The following is a 21,986-nucleotide window of genomic DNA, read 5'->3' as shown; positions in this document are numbered from 1 at the left end:
TTTCACGACTGTACTTATGGAGCACTGTCTCCGGTACTTATTTTGATACAGACTTATTGGATAACTTTTGAGATGTGAATATTATAAAATTATTATTATGTTTTGGAATATAGCATTATGGTACATTGTGTATTGCTAAAAAAAATATCCAACCAATCCCTCAACACTTAAAATTCATGGAATTTAGGTTAGATATTTGAAGACTTTCATATGGTTGATGCATCAGCTCCAAAATAGTGGAAGCTTTTGAGAATTAATCAAGGGAACCCACATTCATTCCTCCTAGTTTAGATGAAAAATCTGACATGTAATACTTACATGGAAAACAAAATGAAAAGTCAAAACTCAATGGATATCACAAACAGATTTAATACAGATAGCAAATACATGAATTACGCATAAAATCCATTGTGTCATAGTCTCTTGAAATCTAACATTGAATTTCTTAAATAGATAACAATCGAGATAATTATGAGGACCCAGTTAAGAAACATCTGATAATGTTGTTGAACTGTCCCGGACACTCGATCTGGGGAACATGTGATGTGTTCTTTATCACTTCTAATCTTGTCTTCCCCCCAAGAAGCCTATAACATGCAATCAAAAACTCTCATAAACTTATTTTCGTTGGCGAGACCCCCAAAGTATGGCATTGCTTTAAGTTCTAATACTAGATCCAAAATAAGGAAAACAAAATAAAGTATGATATCTAAACATATTATTTGGGGAGTAATGTTATGTGCAGTAGTGGAGTGCACAAGTGCTATGTAGTCGCTTTGAAAAAGAGTATTGAGATCCACTATTAAAAAATTGATTTCTTTGTTTTCATGTGAATCTCATATTTACTCTTTTTTTTTTCAAAATGATTGCGCGACATTTGCACACTCACGACTGCAACTATCATTTCTCTTATTTGGGTGTTAAATTGCCTGAAATTGCATGTGCTAGACATGAATTTGGAAAGTTGGTATACTATTCAAGACATGATATTATTTAATGATTGCTCTACTCAAAAGCAGAAGCATCTTTTAGCATAAAAAAGTAAGAGCTGGCACTTTTAAGTGTATTATTGGTTTAGGGAAGGGGAAGGAAGAGCATACACTTTTAGCTCGGTTGCCATCTCTACGGGAAATATCTTGTCGCAGTCTCCCCAAACAATCAACACCTCCTACAGCGCGAAAGAGAATACAAATGATTCATTCTAGTGAGTGTGAGACAAGAATGATGTTTCAAATACAGATAGTGCATAAAACATGCAATACTTGAAACAACTTTCTACTAAGAAGTGTGCAATGTTTTGTGTTAATAAAGTAAATAGAACCTGCAAGACAGGAGAAATGTTTGTTGTGTCATCCCTTCCAAGCGTTAGTCCCTTCAGGAGTTCCATCTTTTCCTTCCTGTTTTGGGAGTACAATTTCTGCATCCATATGAAACCATCTATTGCTCAAAAAAAAAAAAAAAAAAAAAAAAAAAAAAAAAAAAAAAAGGTAGAAACCCCAAGGAATGATTGAAGTTCACTCTGCTAAAATATGTGGAATGATCCATTAGTCAGATCAAAACACACCCAAGTTGAAAGTACAAAGATGAATCAGCCATGAGAGAATGGAAACCCATGTGAAAATGAGTTTTATACCCAAAATAGTGGAAGCTGATTTTGGTACCCATATGAAAATGATTTTGTAAGAGTGGATATTGTTAAGATATAAAATAAATATTAAAATCTAACTATTTCCACCAACTTAAGCTTGATTTTACTATTTTCACCAACTTAAACTTTTGGGACAAGTGGTAATTTTATATAGTATTAGAGCAGGGGTCCTGAGTTCGAACTCTAACTCCACACTCTACCCCATTTAATTAAATATTATATGTGCTGGGTCATCCATTGAGAGAGAGTCTGGCCGACACGTGAGGGGGAGCATTAAGATATAAAATAAATAATAAAATCTATCTCTTCTTATCAGTTTAAACTTTTGAGATAAGTAGTAATTTCACAGATATAATGAATCCGATCTGAAACAAAATGACTAAAGTTGAAAATACAAAGATGAAAAATATTAATTTTAAAAATCAGGGAGCGATCCGTCTAAAGGTGATCAAATCAAAGGGACAATTTTAATACTTATAAACTAACCTATATATGCATATATGAAATAACTAAATATGTTATATAAAATAACTAAAAAAGTTGGATGTTAATTGAGTTGAGTTGAGTTATAAATAGTAATATTTTGTGAACCTCATTAAAATAACTTGTGAAAAAATAATAACTCCTACCAATAATTAATTTGATATGAGTTTGAACCAAACACTACCTGAACCGATTAGATTCAATTCGAGCTCCAACTATTCAATGAGCGGTTCTCCTCATTTACAACTTGCGGTCGAGCTCCGTACCGAGGTAAACACCGGAGCTGGAATGTCCAGTTCTAATTGATTTCATGGTTGTCGGAATTTCTATCACCCTTATCCTTCCATTTGCAAGACCTAGTTACTTGCATGGGCCCTCGTAGCTTTTGTCTCTTAACTATGTGGGCCTTAGAACTCATTAACTATGTCAAAGTAATTCAAGAAAAGATTACCAAACAATGGTCTTATATTTTCAAATAAGAAAAATTTTAGTATCGTACATAATTTTTTTTTTCTTCTCTCTTATTAAATATATAGTATATAGAAGATAAATAGAAAAAATTAATTAATTTAAGAAGAATAAAATTAACAAAAATTTTAAAAAAATTAAAATAATAAAAATAAGTATAGTGTGTAGGGATAATGAGTAGCAAAACTCATAATTAAATATATTTTATAATCTAACGTATTACATATACTCAAGTAAATTTATAAAGTTTTTTTTTAATTGTTATTATTATTATATGTGCGTAAACCAAGCGTTTATGTGATGTACTTTCCCAAATATTTCTGTGATGCATTCCATCATAAAGGAGCAAGGAATGGCAACAGATCACAAGAAATGGGCGATGAAAGGGGAGGAAGCCAAAGAATGAGCGACAAAGCCAAGCGGGACTCCTAGTTGATGGGAAATCTAACAGGCAAAAGGGGCAAGCAATTAATCTGAAGTAAATTAGGCTACGTTTGGATGATGAAATATATCATATGTTTAAATTGATTTATATATAGTAGTATTTTATAAATTCTATTGAGATGTGTTTTTTTTTTTAAAGAAGATAAGAGGCCACATGTTCAAGAATGACTTCCGTCTATTTTATTAAGAACTCTCACTTATGGTGAAGGAAAACCGTGCTAACATCCAAAATAACCAAACCATAACACCACAACACCTACAATCAAACCAAAAGACTCAACAAGCCCAACCTCACTAACCCAACCGAATATCTAGAAGACCAATTTTTTCAAGTCGTAAAATGCCTTTTAGAGGAGAAGGTAGATCCTGGGTTGATCTCCACTCACAAGTTATCCCCTCTGCGCCCCTCATTGCAAGGAAATCTGCAAATTTATTTCCCTCTCAAAAAACATGATAGATGTGAGCATTAAGGCCCTGCAAAATCTCCATTACCTCTTCCCAGTAATCCTCAAGATACCATGTTTTACAAGCTTTATCCGTCAACCACTTCACAACCAGCAAAGAATCCAACTCTACATCAACATCTACAATGGCAGACGCTTTCACTATCCAAAGCCCATGTAATACCACCATCAACTCAGCAAAGTTATTGAAATGTGTTTGAATGTAAATAAATTGATATATGTATTTAAATGTATTAAGCAAGTTAAGATGAGTTTAACTTTTTTATGCGAAATTAAAAAATATAATAGACCTATCCATGATTAGTTTTAAATGAATTAAAGTGAATTTGTTTCCAACATAGCCTTAGTTATTTAGACAAGCCACGCCAAACTTGTTCAAGTTCCACATTAAATGAAACTCTCCAAACCTATATTTAGGCTGCGTTTGGATGTTGAACTGAATTGAGTTTTTTATGAATAATAGTAAGTTGAGTTAGTGGAGTGAGTTATGTGAATCTATCTAAGATGAGTTTGGATGTTAAGATGAGTTTAATATTATTTATGGGAAGTTGAAAAAAGTTGTGGGTCCCACGTATAAGAATTTGTTGAGTTGAAAAGGTTATGGGTCCCATATATAAAGAGATTTTGAGTTAAGATGAGTTTAGTAATTTAAGAGTTGAGTATTTGAATGTTAAATTAAGCTTAAAATTAAACTAAATTACGTTGATCTTAATTGAATCTAACAACCAAATAGGCTTTTATGGAAGATATTTCATCTTATCTAAACTCATACCATTTCATTCTTAAATACTACTTAAACACAAATACTTTTCAATTTTAAATATTTAACTTTTGTTATCTAATAATTACAATTTTCTAATAATATTTTTATTTGATTTTTTTTTTCTTTCTCATTTCTTAAAATCCACTAAAATGTCAATTTACTATTATTTATAAAATATTTTATTACTATTCACAAATTTTTATTTCATATCTCATTTTCCAAATTCTTCATAACCTGCCAAAAGGAGAAAACTTCCCGCCAAAATCTTAACGTACCTCTATATATACCCTAGGCCCTATAGGCTAGAGGCTAGAAGAACTTAGGTAAAGGCTCAAATCACACACTTTGGATTGAGACTTGCCCCATAATAAGATCAGCTGAAACTTCATCAATTCCCTTACATTATTAAGATGGTGGTCAAACAAATGTTAGTAACAGGCGGGAAACTGTTCCAACACGGTGTATATACCTGCTTCTACTGTATTGTAATGGCAAGTATGATAAAATGACAGGCTAGACTTGTATGATTTTATATCTACATATGGAAATTGGCCCATATTTTAATCTTTGGTTTAATTCTCTATCCTTTTTATTAATTAGACTTGGGAAATATCACGCAATTTAGGTAAAGGCTCAAATCACACACTTTGGATTGAGACTTGCCCCATAATAAGATCAGTTGACACTTCATCAATTCCCTTACAGTATTAAGATGGTGGTCAAACAAATGTTAGTAACAGGCGGGAAACTGTTCCAACACGGTGTATATACCTGCTTCTACTGTATTGTAATGGCAAGTATGATAAAATGACAGGCTAGACTTGTATGATTTATATCTACATATGGAAATTGGCCCATATTTTAATCTTTGGTTTAATTCTCTATCCTTTTTATTAATTAGACTTGGGAAACATGCACGATAATGGGTTATAGTTTCATTTACTAAGAAGGAACAAGATCTCTCAAGTTTTGAACTAGGAGATCATACAAATACACAAATAAAATATAACCTAAGATATTTAGGTTCTGTTTAAATATTGAGTTGAGTTAAGTTCTTTATAAATAATAATAGTTGAGATGATGGAGTGAGTTTTGTGAAGTCTACTTAAGATGAGTTTAGATGTTTAAATATATTTATGAAAATTTAAAAAATATTATAAATCTCATATATAAAGAGATGTTGAGATAAAAAAAAATTATGAATTCTATATATAAAGAAATTTTTAATTGTGATGAATTTATTATTTGAAAATATTTAAATATTAAATTTAATTTAAAATTAGATTGATATGAATGAGTTTAAATTTCAAACCAGACGTTATTGTTTTACTCATAAAATCTTCTGACAACATTAAAGACGTCAATAAATATTGTACGGTGTGCTTATTTCTCTCTCACCATTAAAATTATTTTATTGTTATATGATAGCAGTATCACATAAACAAATTGCATAATAATTAAATAAAAATTGATTTTAAAAAAAATCACAGAAAACTACTCATTTAATTACTAAATTAAAAAAAATATATATATATCTAGAACCAATCGAGATAGCCTAGCCTTTTTCTAAAAATTATTATCTTTTAAGGTCAGAAGAAGAGGCAAAAATCTTACGTGTACAAAGTCGTTGAGGAAAAAGTCGGGCAACAAGTGTAAACGCTTTGAGACGGACAATGCAATCAACGTTCGTAATTGCTCCGCCGTGGCAGGCAACATAAGTTCCTCAATCTTCTCCAAATTGGCCCTTTTCAACAAGGCCTCGTTATCTCTTCGTCTCATATTAACTCCAGAGCTTGCAATCACAACCTTTTCCACTTTCTCCGGCCGCATCCTCGCCATGTGATACGCCACAATCCCACCATAGCTTGTTCCCACCACGTAAAACCTCTGTACCCCCAACCTCTCCAGCAGTTTTCCCACCGAAACCGCCTGAAAGATCTCGCTTCTCTCCGAGGAACCGGTCGTGGAACCACCGAAGAAGACTAGGTCGGGGACGTAGACGTCGAAGTCATGGGAGAAGAACTGGACCTGTTGGCGCCACTGCCAGAGCGCCATTGGACCGAAACCGTGGATCAAAACCAGGGAGGGTTTCTGGATGCTGTTCTGAGTCTGGTCGGTTTTGGGAGTCCTGGGACCCCAGAAGTGAATTGTGGTTTCGCTGTCGATGCCGATTGTCTGGGACGAGAGTCCGGAAGAGGTGAAAGCGCGGCGGAGGTAACCGCCATATAAGTAGGCTGGGCTGAGTAACTGTGGAAGCATTGCGCCGTACGTGGTTGGGGAGGATGTACTTTTCGGAGATATATGTATGAAGTTTTTATTTGTTCGACGGATGTAATTTTGGAAGATACGAAGTTTTACTTGTTCTTTCAGCTTTAGTAGGAGTGTGGAATTAAAAAAGAAGAAAATATATTGGAATTTGGAACAGTAAAATTTAAAAAACCCAAAAGAAGAAGAAAAAAAAAAAAGAAGTTAGATATTAGATAATAAGATGGAATGAAATAATTTTAGATGAAAGTTGAATAAAATATTGTTAGAATATTATTTTTTAATATTATTATTATTTTAAAATTTAAAAAAAATTAAATTATTTATCATATTTTATGTGAAAATTAAAAAAAATTATAATGATAAGACGATATGAGATAAAATAATTTTTTAATCCAAATGGCCTAAAAGGCGATAAGTCTAAACACAAGTTTTAGGAGATGATTTGTGATTGATCTCAAATCTAAAGCATATCTTCTTTTATTTTTTATTTTTTAAAATTTTTTTATTTAGTAGGTGTGTGGTATAAAGATAATGAGTATAACAATTAGAAAAAATCTATTCATTATCATTTTTTTATCATCATCTTTTCATTCTATGATGTGGCATTAGATAATTAGTTCACAAGTTAAATATAACAAATAATCTCTAATTATCAAATGTCACATCATGAGATAATGATAATTAAGATGATAAGTAACATTGCTCTAATAATTATTTTCTTTTTGACTGAGTAAAGGAAAATAACCATCACAAGCAGTAAATGAAAAGAATAATGAAAATTATGAAGCAAACTTCTCATATATTTGAAAAGAATAATGCTTTGTTCAAGGAGTCATTCTACTCATCATCCATATAGGACATACTATACTTATTTTTTTTTTTTGTTAATTTAAATGAATTATTTTACTCATAATTCATACACTATATATTTTATAAGAAAAAAAATCATATCTGATGTGTAGTATAAAGATGATGAGTAGAAACTTTCTTATATAAATTCTAAATATATAAATCTTGCGTAAGCTCTTTTTAAAATTTTTTTTAAAAAAATAGATCATAAAAGAGCATAAAAAAATTACCCAAATATTGAGGGTAAATATATATATATATATATTTTTATACATAGACTAGGAGGATTCAATCCTTAATTTTCTTAGTGTTATCGATTCTTCCTTATACCACACATCAGATCTGACTTGAGGGTAGCATTAATCGTATGTAGAATAGTGGGTGGACACGTCTCTAAGATGCTTGGCGTAAAATAGTGAATCCCGCTTGCAAGAAGAATTTACCATTAATTAAAGATGAGTGCGCATTTGATTTTGATGGGAAGTTTGGGAGTAAATGGTGTAGTTGGAGAGTTGGTTTCCTTTGTGTGGATGATGGTAACCCACTCACTTTGGGTCCTCACCAAACCCTCTCTTTCTTTATTGTGATTTTCTAAACCACCATGGAGGCGGCATTTAAGTCGTTCACAACTTGTTATGATCGCCTGCTTCCATTGTTGAAACTGATATATGATTATGTCAATCTTTCATCAACTCACCAACCATCTGTTATATTTTATTATTATTATTGGAAGGGTTTATGTTGGTCTCGCCTAAATCAGAGCCTAAAACCCATTACATCTAAATGATAACTATTCAAAGGAGTCGTGTAATTTGTTATAGGCCTAGTTGCCCTGTTTATTAGAAAGGATGAATCCTCAGTCTATGAATATTCATGACGTGACAATTAGATAATTCCGATACATCATACATAAACCTTTGCTAAGCATTATATAAAATTAATCTGCTTATAACACTCATCCGATGTGTCTCTACGCTTATATATAAGGATGATAGATAACTCTCGAATTATCGAATTACACATTTTTTAATTTTATCTCTCAATTTCTACTGACTTAAGCATCATAATTGTCACAAACACATAGTGCCACTTGCAGGTTAATAATTACGATCAGTGGTGGGATTCGTTCTTTACAATTATTATTATCATTTTTTTCAAATCTAAGATATATATGTTCCTTTTTTCTGCTATGAATTGTATTTTTGTTGTTGAATTTATGTAACGCGGCAGGAACCCTTTTTTTTTTTGTCATTCACTTTAAAGTTCCAATGTTTTTAATTTCAATGCACATGTATTTTACAAATCTGGATTTTTTGTATGCCACCGTCAAGTTTGTGACTTGTTCATGTATGACGTGATCTTTGGCTCAAGAGAATTGTTACAAACACAAATAAATTATACAAAAAAAATCTACAAACTGATGTGAGTAGGTAAAATTTGTTCAATCTACTTTATAATAAAATTAACTTTACAATCTGACGTACCACATCAAGTCACATTAATTTGTGAGTTTTTTTTTTTTTTTTTTTTTTTTTTTTCTTGAAAGCATACTTCATTACCATAATAATCGTTCAACATACAAGAGATAGAAAAAGAAAAAAAAGAAAAAAGAAAATACAGCATATTACAATAAAACAGGAAAATTAAGGAGGATCCTTGCCACTATGGAATTCCAGCAAACACCGAGGGATTTTGATTCTGGGTATATCTTCAAATACTTGATTCGTAGATGCCCATTGCGCAATGGAATGCGCGCATCGTTTGTCTATTCCAGCAAATATTAATTTGTGAGTTTACTTTTATGTAATCTCTTTGTAACTAAAGTATTTTTCTTAGCTCAACTCTATATGCCTTATAATCAATCTTTTTATCCTCTATTGTTTCTCATCATGTGGCATTAGGGTGTAAAAACAACCCTTGAAGACCATGATTTTATAGAATAACATGTTTGGGAGGTGAGATTCATCTGATTTCATTTTAGAACTTTTCATAATTTTATTTTCAAATATCAGTCAAACACAAAACACTTTTCAATTTCATATTTTTAATTTTTTTTAATCTAATTATTAGAACATTCCAAGCTTCTAAAAAAAAAAAACAAAATTTTCAAAATCTAAAATAAAAATAATATTAAATTTTTTAATTTTATAATATTTTTTTTTTCATTTTTCTCTCTCTCATTTCTCAAAACTCAAATAAAATATTTTTAATTCAAACTATTTTGTTACTATTCACAAATTAATGTCTGGAATATGTAGGTGTCCAACCGAGTATTTCATTGATTTACACATAAACTTTGTCTAAATAAAAACAATTGTACAACATAAAAGAAAGATATGGGGGTACCAAGAAAACTTACTAAGATCAAAGATGGTTTGCATATAGACAATTAGAATTTAAATTTTTATTATTATTATCTCTATACATCTAAATAACCAAATTGTGCTTATAAAATCAAGCCTCAACCGTGAAATTTTGACCCATCATTGACGTATCTTTTGCTTGGTGGAATGTGTTTGGATGTGAAGTGTGAACTAAAAAAAAAGTTGCATAATATGTTCACACTTAAATACCTCGAAATGCATGATCAAGAAATGAGTTTTTTCTTTCGGTGGATGGGGGCCAGAAACGTCAAGAATGGTCTTTTTGCAACGATCAACCAAGTTAAAAGTGTATGTTTTAGATACTCTTTCTCTATCCTCTCGCGGGTTCTCCCTGCTGTAGGGGTTTTCTCATGGCGTGTACAGGTTTTCTCCTGGCTTGCACTGGTATTGTTCTAGCTATTTTCTTACATGATTTTCTAGTATATCACACCAAGATTTCCTTTCCATCAAGATTTCTAGTGTACCAACATTTATCTCTAACTAAGAAAGAGGAGGAGGAGTTAGCTATTGACACAAAAAACTTGAAGCCGCGCTGGAGAAAGAGGGAAAGTGTTTAATTCTCAGACTCTTCACCAACATACATTTTAATAAGATGGCATTCAAGCACACGATGAGAAAGATTTGGTGGCCAGTGAAGCCGATGCATATCAGTGATCTGGACTCAAAGTTATTCATAGCAGAGTTTGATGATGCTCGGGACAAGGAAAGGGTGCATCGAGATGGCCCTTGGACTTTTGAAAAACATTTGGTTTTGGTAAGTGAGGTGGATGGTTTCAAACAGATACATGAGATTAAGTTAGAGGAGGCCCTTTTATGGGTTAGGATCCACAATCTCCCATTAGTGGCTAGGAATGAGTATATGGGAAATGTTATTGGAAATTCTTTGGGAAGAGTCGAGGAAGTTGATCTGGAGAAGTGAGAGATGGCGTGGGGGGAGTTTATGAGGGTCAGAGTGCATGTGAATGTGATGAAGCCTTTACTGAGGGGGAAGAAGATTAAAACTTGTGTGGGTTAGTTTTACGTATAAAAGGTTACAAAATTGTTGTTACATATGTGGTTTGCTGGATCATACTCATCAAGAATGCATGTCATGGTCAGAGGAGATGGAGGCACAAGCAGTTGACAGGTTCCCATATGGACCTTGGTTGGTAGCTGATTTACGTTCAGAGTGTTTCATGGAGGAAAATGAGGAGGATGTAAATTTGGGTCATCATAACAATCTGTTACATAATGCTACTATTGAGGAAAAAGAGATAGAGAAGGAATCTGAGGCTGATAATAAAGGAAAGTTTAATTGTGAGAGTAATTAGTCTTTGAATTCGAGCTTGAAGACTATGGTTGAGGAAGGTGTGGGGCTTGGGCTTAAAAATAGAAATTTGGTTAGTAAAGGCCCTCTGGTGGATGGGCTTGGAGATGTAAATGTGCTGCATGCTGAGAGTCAAACTGAAAGCCATGAAGCAGGTATCTTATTGACAAAGAACATAGAGGGATCACGAAGATGGAAGCAAGAAGCTGTGTTGAATGGCTATAAAAACCCTTTGGACTCATTTGAAAATATTGGGAAAACATAAGTTAGTAGGGGATGAGGAAGCTGGAAGAACATCAAAGAGGTTGAGGGCACAACAAAGGAAGCTTGGATCAAATGAGCAACAAATTATATCTGTGGAGGCTGGTTCCTAGCCCTGCCAGGAACCATGAAAATACTAAGCTGGAATACTCGTGGGCTTGGCAACCCACGAGGTATTAGAACACTTCGAGAGTTGATCAAGAAGGAAGATCCCAATGTCTTGTTTATCCAAGAAACAAGACTGATTGCACATGCTATGGAAAAATGTAAGTTAAGATTGGGTTTTGTTAATTGCTTATCGGTGAGTTGTGTTGGATATAGTGAGGGGTTGGCCTTATTTTGGAAACAGGAGATAAACTTATATCGAGCTAGTCAAAGTCTCACATTGATGGTCAATTGGTAATTGATTCTGTCCCTCAGAAAGAATGGTTTCATAATTGGCATATATGGCCAACCTGATGCTGCAAAAAGGTAGGAAACATGGGCTCTTATTTGAAATCTTAAGAGAGGGGATGATCAACCTTGGTTAACATTTGGGGGACTTTAATTGAAATATTAGCCCAAAGTGAGAAATTTTGGTTGGTGGTCGGGGGGGGGGGGGGGGGGCAGAAATAGGCCAGAACAACAATTGACTAATTTATTGAGGATGTTATCTGATTGTGATCTTAGAGATATGGGGTTATGTGGTCCTAGGTTAACCTAGTGCAATAATAGAGGTGGTTCTGCCTCTATCTGTGAGAGGCTCGATAGATTTGTTGCAAATACACAATGGTGTCAACTCTATCTACATGCTAATGTCACTCATGATTCAGCTGCATACTCTGACCATGTACCTATTTGGATTGAGCTTGAAGGTTTATGTAGAGATACAAAGAAAAAGAAACTGTTTAGATTTGAGGTTATGTGGCTTGGTGAGAAAGGGTGTAAACAGATTGTAAAGGAGACTTGGAGGGGTGGTTCTTCACAGAGTTCAATGGGAGAAGTAGATGGAATGATAAAAAGCTGCAGTCAACAGTTGGAGCTATGGAATAAACATGTGTTTGGTAATGTACATAAAAAGCTTCAGAAGGCACAACAAAATCTCAAATTGTTGCAAGAAAGTGATCCATATGAGATTGACAAAGAAACTGTTAGCAAGGCAGGGGAAGAAGTTCAAATCTGGTTAGAAAGGGAGGAGACTATTTGGAAGTAGAGGTCTAGAGCTTTGTGGTTGGAGGAAGGGGATCAAAACACTAGGTTCTTTTATGCAAAAGCAACATAGAGGAGAAAGAAAAACACCATCCAGAAGTTACAAAATGATAATGGTATCTGGCAAGAAGGAAAGGATCTGGACAAGCTCATTATTAGTTATTTTGACTCTCTTTTCTGCAGCTAATCAAATGGGCTCTATGGAGATTGTCGAAAACATAGAGAGGAAGGTTACTCAAAGCATATGGAAGGATTAGTGGGTACCAAGATATCAAGTTCTACAAAGAGATACAGTATATGAAGTGGCAGATTCTATTGATGCAAAGGTTGTGGAACTCATTGATGAAAATACAAAATGGTGGGATTTGACAAAAATAAGAGCTCTATTCAATCCAAACCTAGCAGTTGCAATTTTAAAACTGGTTCCAAGTCAGAGAGATGCAGAGGATAGATGGATTTGGGACAAAGAGAAGAGTGGCAGATGTCAAGAGTGCATATAGATTTTTTAGGGCCAGAGAAGTGGAACATTTGGAAAGACCATCGAATGCAAATCATTACAACTCATTATGGTCTGCTTTGTGGAACTTAAAGATACTAAATAAGGTTAGAGTGTTTGTATGGAGAGCATGCATGGATGGTTTGCCAACTAAGGACAACTTGAAGAAGAGAGAGCTAGATTTGGAGGTGAACTGTAGTTTCTGTCAAGACCGGATGGAGGATCTGCAACATGCTCTGATTCATTGTCCTAGCCTTCAACCTCACTGGTCGAGGCACTTGCCAATGTTTCAAAGGATGGATCAATCAATGTCTTTCAGTGAGATAGCACTGAGTATAAAGACTAATGGACTAGTAGAGGAGCTTACAGATTTTGTTTTGATATCTTGGGGGGGTTCTAGTTTAGAAGAAATAGGATGGTACATGAAAAACATTGTTTGGATCTTGGTCAGGATATTGATTATGTTTTTTAATTTAAGAAGGGGTCTTATGGCAGTAGACAAATAATTTCCCCTAGGCATAAGCAAATCTATAGATGGATTCCACCACTTGTAGGTTCCTATAAACTAAATGTTGATGGGGAAATGTTTTATGATAAAAAGAAGGCAGGTGTTGGCATTGTTCTTAGAGATTTTAAGGGAGAAGTGGTGCTGGCAACAAGCATTAAGGAAGATGGGGTAGCAGATCTACCAACTATTGAAATCTTGGCCATGTTTAGAGGGCTGCAGCTATGTGCAAATAGGGGAATACAAAACATTATTCGGGAAAATGAGGTGCAACAATGCTCTACTTCATTTGTGCCCCAACATGTTCTAATTCAAGAGACTAGAAGACTAATGTAGATGTTTTAGACTTGCACAACTCAACATGTTAATAGGCTCGGGAATGAGGTTGCTCATAGACTAACTAGACATGCTTGGAATATTGTAGACATTGAAATCTGGTGGGAGGGTGTTCCCATTCATATTTATCAAGCTATTTGGCTTGATAAATACTCTTTGTAATGTTTTTGACTTGAGAGTTAATGAAGTACTATTTCCTAAAAAAAAAAAAACATACCTTGAGTTTTCCAAAACCTTGATGGCCTGATGACATATAGCCTGGTTCTCCAAATAGAAAACTTGGGTTCGAATCTCCCACCCTCTTTATTAAAAAAAATAAAAAATACCTTGAATTTGCTTATGCAAATGAGGTCATAACTGCACAAAAGCCTTACTCCCAAGCCGTTGATACATCCTTTTAGTTTTAGTTAGGATCGTAAGACTATTGGTTTGAACCAAATGGTTCGATCCGGACCGGACTAGACCTATAGTCTTATTGGTCGGTTTCGAGGTGTGGTTTCTTTGGACCAGACCGGATCGAGACCAACTGAATGTATATATATTTTTAAATATTTATATCCATAATATATTTTTTTATATAGTAGTTGTATAAGTTAATTATGTAATTTTCGTCGAAAGAATCACCATTGATCATATATACAATGAAATTATTTAATATTCATTAATCATATATAAAATGTTAAAGAGATCACTTAATTTTAATTTTACTAATTTAATTAATTTTTTGTATTAATTTTTCTGTAAAAAAAAAAAGAAAAAAGAGGAAAAAAATTTATAATGACCGAATGGACTGACCAGACCAATAGCTAATGATCTGGTTATACAAAAATGATGGACCAAAATTTTTGATTCATGACCCTCCCGGACTAGACCGATTATAGTGTTACACCTAGTTTTAATTGACTCCAGATTAGATCTACCCCCATTTTTATTAAAGTTATTCTTTTTTTAATAAATAGTTTTTTGTACGGTCTTTTTAAATATCTTATATGGCAATAAATTAGGAGTTGCGGTGAATTAATTATTGGTTAGTTAGTGCTGTTTAGGTTGTTTCAAATTTTTATCCTATATTAAAAAATGAGAAATTATATTTACAGTTCTAGAGTACGCAGTCCTTACATATTTCCTTTGAAAAAGTGGATAAATCTAAGATCCACATGATTTTTTTTAATGGTGGTCCCTACCTTTTCTCAAATGGGGTATATAGAGACTATACACTCCAAGACTATATATAGTTTTATCCTTAAAAACCCTCCCATTTATCTTAGGATAGAAAACACATGCCTCTCATTTGTTTTGAGATAAAAAATAAATAAAAATATGCCCTTAGCATTTTACCGCATGTTTGGGATTGTGATAGGAAATATAACTTTTTTGTTTTATGACTTATAGTTTATAGTTTAAGTAATAAATTCTACTATTAAAAAGTTATTTATTATTTTGGTAATTATATATTTAAAACATTTTTAAACATACATTATTTGGAAACAAATTTAAAAAGTGATTTATGAAATAGAAATGATAGAATAGGACGTTTGAGGATCCTTGTATTTTTTAATTTATTTGAGATTAAAAATACTTTGTAATATCCAAACAATTTTTTTTTTTTTAATTACAGGGTTTTTAAAACTATTTAAATACTTTTAAGATTATTAACACAACCCCAACCTTTAGGTTGTGTTCGGATGGAAAGACTATCTCAGATCATCTGAGATAGTTTCGTACGGATAGATATATTCTCCATCCAAAAATACACAACTTATTTAATCTTAAATAACCTTGTATTTTTCATCATAACTCAGCACTGTTCATTGAAAATGACTTTTATTTGTAAACATATAAATCAAGTGATTATTCTATCTATACAATAACAAACTAATCATTGTTGAGACTTATTACTTTTATAACTTTCTATAAAAAGTTTCAAATAGACAAGTCTATTGCAAACTTTAGTAGAAAAGTAGATTTTGCCTTAAAAAAGTGTAAAAAAATTATTTTTTTATTAGTGAGACCTATTTTTTAACAAAAGACTTGCAAGAGGCTTGTTTGTTTGGGACTTGTACATAGTATTACTAAAAAAATTAAACATATCTCAACCTAATTTATACATTCAAATATATTTAAATGAGATATAAAAAATCTACTTAAACATCTTGATTTACTATTATTTACAAATAAATTCAAATTATTAAAAATATTTTTAGCATCCAAATAAAACCTTCGTGTTAACTGCCTTAATATGTTTTTATTGCTTGTTACCCCCTTTTTTGTTTTTTCAACCAAATCTACACGTTTGAATCTTCTTCAGTTTTCTTATAAAAAATATAGAATCTTCGTCAGTTTTCTTTATTCACGGAATCCAAAAGCCATAATTGAAAAATATTCTAACCTTTAGAATTTAAAAAAGCTTGCACGAGAAATGCTTGCACGGGTAGAGAAAAAACAATAAAAAAAAAAAAAAAAAACTCCATGTTTTTATTATGAGAACTATTATAAATAGAAAGAGATTATATAAAATAAACTCACAAACTAATGTAGTTTTATGGAATCCATTAGATCTGTTTTGTAATAAAAGTAACTTTACAATCTGACGTACAACATCAAGCCATATCAATTTGTGAATTTATTTATGTGTAATCTATTTGTAACTAAAGTATTTTCCTTTTAGTATATAGCAAAAAACTCAGATAGGATTGAATCGGTTTGTGTTCTACTTAGGTCCGGGCCGGGTTGGGCCGAAACACAGATTGAATTAATCAGGTTGCAGGCCTAACTGAGACACTGAGAGTGGCTCTTCAGGATTTCTATAGACAATGCACTTTTTAATTTTAGAATTTTCAAGTATCTTTTACAATTACTTTAAACATTATTTTAAAAAAAGGAAGAAAAAAATTTACAAACTTATTTAAGAGGCTTCCTTAACTATTAAATAAAAAATATCAAATAAATAAAATAAAATGGGAATCGGTGACCATTTTAATTTTTGAGTGATATAAAATAAATAATTTATATTTCCCATGAAAAAAGACTATTGCTGGAAAAAAAACTAAAGCCTATGTTAATAGTTTCGTACTTTTGTCCATTCTTTTACGTGCAAGAGAGAAGTTTTATAGAAGGAAAAAAAAGTGTGTAGATACTCTTGAAAATTTCCTAGATAAGAGAGATGTATTTTTTTAGTGTAGCTTTGGTTCAACTACTTGTGTTTGGTTGATTTGAGCTATATGACAATAAATTAGATTGTTGAATTCTGGAGAAAACAAATCAAGATGAGGTCTGTTATATCGTTTCATTTTAAACTTTATCTACCGCAAATGGCTTAAATCTTCTTAAAGAAATTAAGATTTCTGTATCTCAGTCAAAACTAGTTTCGTTTTAATTTTAATTTAATTATAATTTTTATTTTATTATTATGTATTTCATCAATAATAATTGCTGCCATCTCCTCCATTATTTAACATAACTTTGAAGCAAAGGTAGGGGTGAAACTAGGAATTTTTTTAGAAGGCCAACCGAGGTAAATACAAGAGCATGTAGGTTCATGTGGCCTCCCTTTATATGATTATGTGTGCATTACTAAAGATTTATTCAAAAGCTGTGATGACCCGCTTTCGCTTGTATTTTCGCTGATATGGTTGTTTTTATTTTAATTAATATATTAGCTTATTTATTTTAATTTATTGCGTTTTAAAATTAATTTTTAATTTAATTGATGTTGTGTTTTATTTCTTTTAGTTGTTTACAGTTTTTAATATCTTTGCGGCAGTTTAGTGTTGTTTTCCCGGAATGAGGATTAGACCTCATCTTCTTTCCCTACACCTCTTTTCCTTTCTTCCTTTTTCTTTTTCCTTTTTCTCTTTTTTTTTTCTTCTTTCTTTTTCCTTTCTTTTTCTCTTTTTTTTCTTTCTTTTCTTTTTCTCCCCCTTCCCGCGTCGACCCTCTCTCTCTCTCTCTCTCTCTCTCTCTCTCTCTCTCTCTCTCTCTCTCTCTCTCTCTCTCTCTCTCTCTCTCTCTCTCGCCGGAGCCCCTTTCAGCCTCGACTCACTGCCATCCAGCCACCGTGCGGCTCACCGCCCACACCGGTCGACTCCCCTCCCTCCGGCGCACCTTCCCACCAAAACCCACCCCCATCCGGCTGGCCGTTTGGCCGGAAAACCCCTTCAAAGCCCGATTCCCAAAGAACCTACACAAGATTAAGAAGCTAATAGGAAGAGTAGCAATACTCAATAGATTCATATCCAAGTCGACGGATAGATGCCTACCTTTCTTTTGAATGCTGTGTAAAGTCCACGACTGGAGCGACACATGTTAAGAGGCATTCATCCAGCTCAAACAATACTTGTCAAATCCCTCCCCCCCTCCCTTTCTAAGCCAAATGAGACAAGGAGAAGCCTTGTACGTATACATGCATGTTACATCGGAAGTTATATCAATCTCCCTTGTGCAAGAAGAGGACAACGTACAAAAGCTGGTCTACTACATCAATTGAGCCTTGAGAGGAGCTGAAATTAGGTACCTGCCAATTGAGTTGATGGCATTTGCCCTGGTAGTAGCCTCATGCTAGTTGAGGCCTACTTCTAGGCCCACCCAATAAAGGTCCTGACAGAAGCACCCACAAAGAAAGTACTGCAAAGGCCTAACATGTCTGACCACCTGGTGAACTGGTCAATCGAACTCAATGAGTTCGATATCGATTACCACGCCTGGAAAACCATCAAAGGAAAGGCCCTGACCAACTTTGTGACAGAACTCACCCACACCCATGAAGACATACTAGTCCAACCTACCAAGAATCCCTGGCAAATCTACATTGATGGCTCCTCATGTCAATTAAGTAGGGGGTAGGGGTAAATGTGATAACGAATCCTGGTGAAGTAACTTGCTACGCGATAAGGCTTGAGTTCAAGATGAACAGTAATGAAGTAGAATATGAAGTCTTACTAGGAGGACTTGCCGTAGCAAATTCGTTGAGAGTAGCAGGAGTAAAAGTAAGGATGGATTCCCAAGTAGTAGTCAATCAAGTCAAAGGAGGATACCAGGTGAAGGGCGACAAGCTCAAAAGCAACCTACAATGAGTATTGGAAGAGCGCAACCGTTTCTAATATTTCAACATCAATAAAATTCCTCGAGAGGACAATTGGAAAGTAGACAGGATATCATGAGCCACATTGGGGATGGAGGATGGTCTGTGATTATTAAATACCAACATAGTGGATACTCCAACAGTTGGACTCAAGGTCTTGAAAGTATAATTAGGAGTACTTGAATGGACCCATGAAATAAACAAGTCCCAGACCACTTGAGAGCTGCCACTCGAAAAAGAAGAGGTTAGGAAGGTAAGGAATAAGGTGGCCCGATTTACCATCTTGAGCGGGACATTATATAAACAAGGTTTTTCCTCACCCTTGCTAAGGTGCATTTTGCCAAAAGAAGCCCAATACATGATGACGGAGATCCATGAAGGGGTGTGTGGAAATCACTCAGGTGGAAGAGCCCTAGCAGGAAAAGTCAAGAGGCTAGGATACTATTGGCCCCATGCACTAAAAAATGCAAAGCAATTTTTCAAGAAATGCGCAAAGTTCTAGGTATATGCACCAATTCCACATTTCCCTTGAGGAACTAACATCGATTACAACTCCATAGCCCTTAGTGCAATTGGGGTGGACATCGTTGGTCCCAAGGGGAAAGGAGGTGTGAAATTCATCGTAGTCACAGTAGACTACTTCACAAAGTGGGTAGAAGCATAACCCCTAGCAATGGTAACCACCACTAACATCACCAAGTTCTTGTGGAAGACTATTATATACAGGTTCGGTATACCATGAACCATCAATACGGATAATGGACGATAGTTCAACTTCGATCGCTACCACAATTGGTGTGCCAAGCTTAGAATAATGGCCAAATATGCCTACCTAGGACACCCCCAAGCCAACAGACAAGTTGAGGCAACCAATAATACTCTTGTAGAGATTCTAAAGAAGATGCTGGAGGACAAGAAAAGGCATGGGTAGAAGAACTCCTGAGCGCCTTGTGGGCGTATTGAACTACCACAAAAACCCTGATGAAGAGACATAGAAGTGCCAAGCCACAGAGCCCAGCACTTCTGTGAGAAACTGAATGAAGAGACATTACACGAGATGAGAGAGGAGGCAAATATTAATGGAGGTCAACAAGAGGAAATTTTAACTTTATTTCAACAGGAGAGTGAGACCCAGGTCATTAGGGGACTTGGTCTTGAAGGAAGTCGGAGTAACTACCCAAAAGGAAGGAGCACCTATCCAATTGTCCCATCCCTCCTCGCTAACAAGCATGGTCGAGCCCATTTCTTGCCTCACTTTAAAGCCGAGCACTCCTACACTCACACGACGATCAAAGGAGAGAACACTTCTCCTAAGTGTCCCATCCCTCCTTGTCAACTAGTGCAGTCGAGCTCATCTTTAGCTTAACTTTAAAGCTGAGTGTTCCTAAACTTGCACGAAAATCAAAGTAAGAAATACCTCTACTAAGTGTCTCATCCCTTCTCACTAAATAGCGTGGTCGAACCCATCTCCCACTGTAACAAACCGCTCATTTCTCTCTCTAAGGGTCACAAGTCTCGTTCTGCGTGCCTAACCTCGATGACGTGTTTTTAAAGATATCAAGTAATTTCTAAAGTAAACCTAGTGTTTTAAAGCCCTCGAATATTTTAAATGTCTTAAAAATATTTGTAAGGAATATTTCCAGTGTTCTTGGACCAAATCTAATTTTAAATAAGACAATTATAATAATTTTAAAGAGCTCCAAAAATATTATAATTGTAGAAAATCATTTTAATTAGATGATTTTAGTCATTTAAAAATATTATGAAATGTAAATTATGTTGAAAACTCTAAATTAATTAAATGGTTTTATTTTCTTAAAAGTAATTAGCAAAACTTCATCATTTAATTAATGATGAAGGATGATATTTTATGAGCTAAAGTTTAGTTAAATAATATTTTTATCTTAATTCCTCTCAGTGTTTTAAGTTAAATCAGTGTTTTAATTCTCACCGTCATATCCTTTTGGAGATCCTAAGATGAAGGACTTGAATTAAATACCCAAGCCCTAGCCTTTTTCCTTTACTTTTTTTCCCTTTCCCCTCTCTCTCCCTCTCCCTCAACTCACGCGTATAGCCCTTTACCCCTACCCAATCTCCTCCATCAGCTTAGCCCAGCCCCTTGTCGCCACACCATAGCACCATCACCCCACCAGCGACTCCTCTCACACCGGCGAGCACGATCCCAGCCATGGGAACCACCCATGGCAGCTCCTCCCCCCCCCCCCCCCCCACACGCGAGCAACTCCCCCTTTCCATTTCATGAAACCCATAGGGGTTCCTCCACCCAACGCCACCGTGCCTCAACCCCACGTTGCTAGTAGCTCCTCCTTTCGTCGGAGACCACACAGCCATCGAACCTAACCTCCTCCTTCCCCCTCCACCGCACGCACACACAACCCAGAAATGGTTTACCCACATAGCTTCACCACCACTGACAGGCTTAGCGCTGCCGTATGTCAGTTCTAGCCCCACCAAGCACCTTTTCTGACCACCACCCTCTCCCCAAGCTCCTCCATGCTCAGCTGAGCCCTCTATCTCTCTCATGCTCCCTCACTCTCCAATGGGTTTTCTCCACCCATTTGGCTAGATCTGCGGCTCTCGAGCCATCATGCCACCTCCACCTTGGCACCACCATGAGGGCATTACCCCAGGACCATTACCAAACCCTTCTTCGCTCAGATCCACACCTGTAGCCACCTCTAATAACCCAAACAACAACCGTACGCGGTTTAGCAGCCATTGACGACCCTTCCGACGCCATTGACCATGATGGGTAGCAAGCAATGCACGGGTTAATCCCTGATGATGGTATATCTATCCCTCATTATTTATGTTAGATGTTAGTTGGTTAATTGTGAAGTTCGCTATGTAGTGAAGTGTTAGGCGTAACTATGTAGTGTGTTGTGAAGTGTTGTGGACTGTGTTGTGAAGTGTGGGTGTGGAGTATGTGTCGTAGTTATGATGTGGCGTAGTGTTATGAAGGGAGTACACGTGGCGTGTACTCCATGTTGTGTAGTGATGCACCATGTGGTGTGTATCGTAG

The 21,986-nt window shown here is 34.8% G+C and overlaps 1 protein-coding gene across 1 annotated transcript; it reads right to left on the bottom strand.

The window, feature by feature from the left end:
- Positions 1-331: 331 nt before the first annotated feature.
- Positions 332-6,641, bottom strand: LOC122295385 (pimeloyl-[acyl-carrier protein] methyl ester esterase). Its single transcript, XM_043104395.1, has 4 exons — positions 5,885-6,641; positions 1,322-1,417; positions 1,101-1,168; positions 332-587 (listed from the first exon to the last, which is right to left on the bottom strand). The coding sequence occupies exons 1-4, from the start codon at positions 6,527-6,529 to the stop codon at positions 470-472; spliced, it is 927 nt and encodes a 308-aa protein (XP_042960329.1). The 5' UTR covers positions 6,530-6,641; the 3' UTR covers positions 332-469.
- Positions 6,642-21,986: the final 15,345 nt, after the last annotated feature.

Source organism: Carya illinoinensis, chromosome 15, assembly GCF_018687715.1.
Source record: "Carya illinoinensis cultivar Pawnee chromosome 15, C.illinoinensisPawnee_v1, whole genome shotgun sequence".
Classification (NCBI taxonomy): domain Eukaryota; kingdom Viridiplantae; phylum Streptophyta; class Magnoliopsida; order Fagales; family Juglandaceae; genus Carya; species Carya illinoinensis.
Note: the sequence above shows the minus strand (reverse complement) of the source record. Positions and strands in the feature narration are given on the sequence as shown.

Excerpts from the sequence above, each read along its gene's own strand:
- LOC122295385 (XM_043104395.1), bottom strand. The coding sequence starts at position 6,529 with ATGCTTCCACAGTTACTCAGCCCAGCCTACTTATATGGCGGTTACCTC. Across the intron at positions 1,418-5,884 it reads TCCTCAACGACTTTGTACAC|AAATTGTACTCCCAAAACAG; the intron begins GTAAGATTTTTG and ends ATATGGATGCAG. Across the intron at positions 1,169-1,321 it reads ACATTTCTCCTGTCTTGCAG|GAGGTGTTGATTGTTTGGGG; the intron begins GTTCTATTTACT and ends TTCGCGCTGTAG.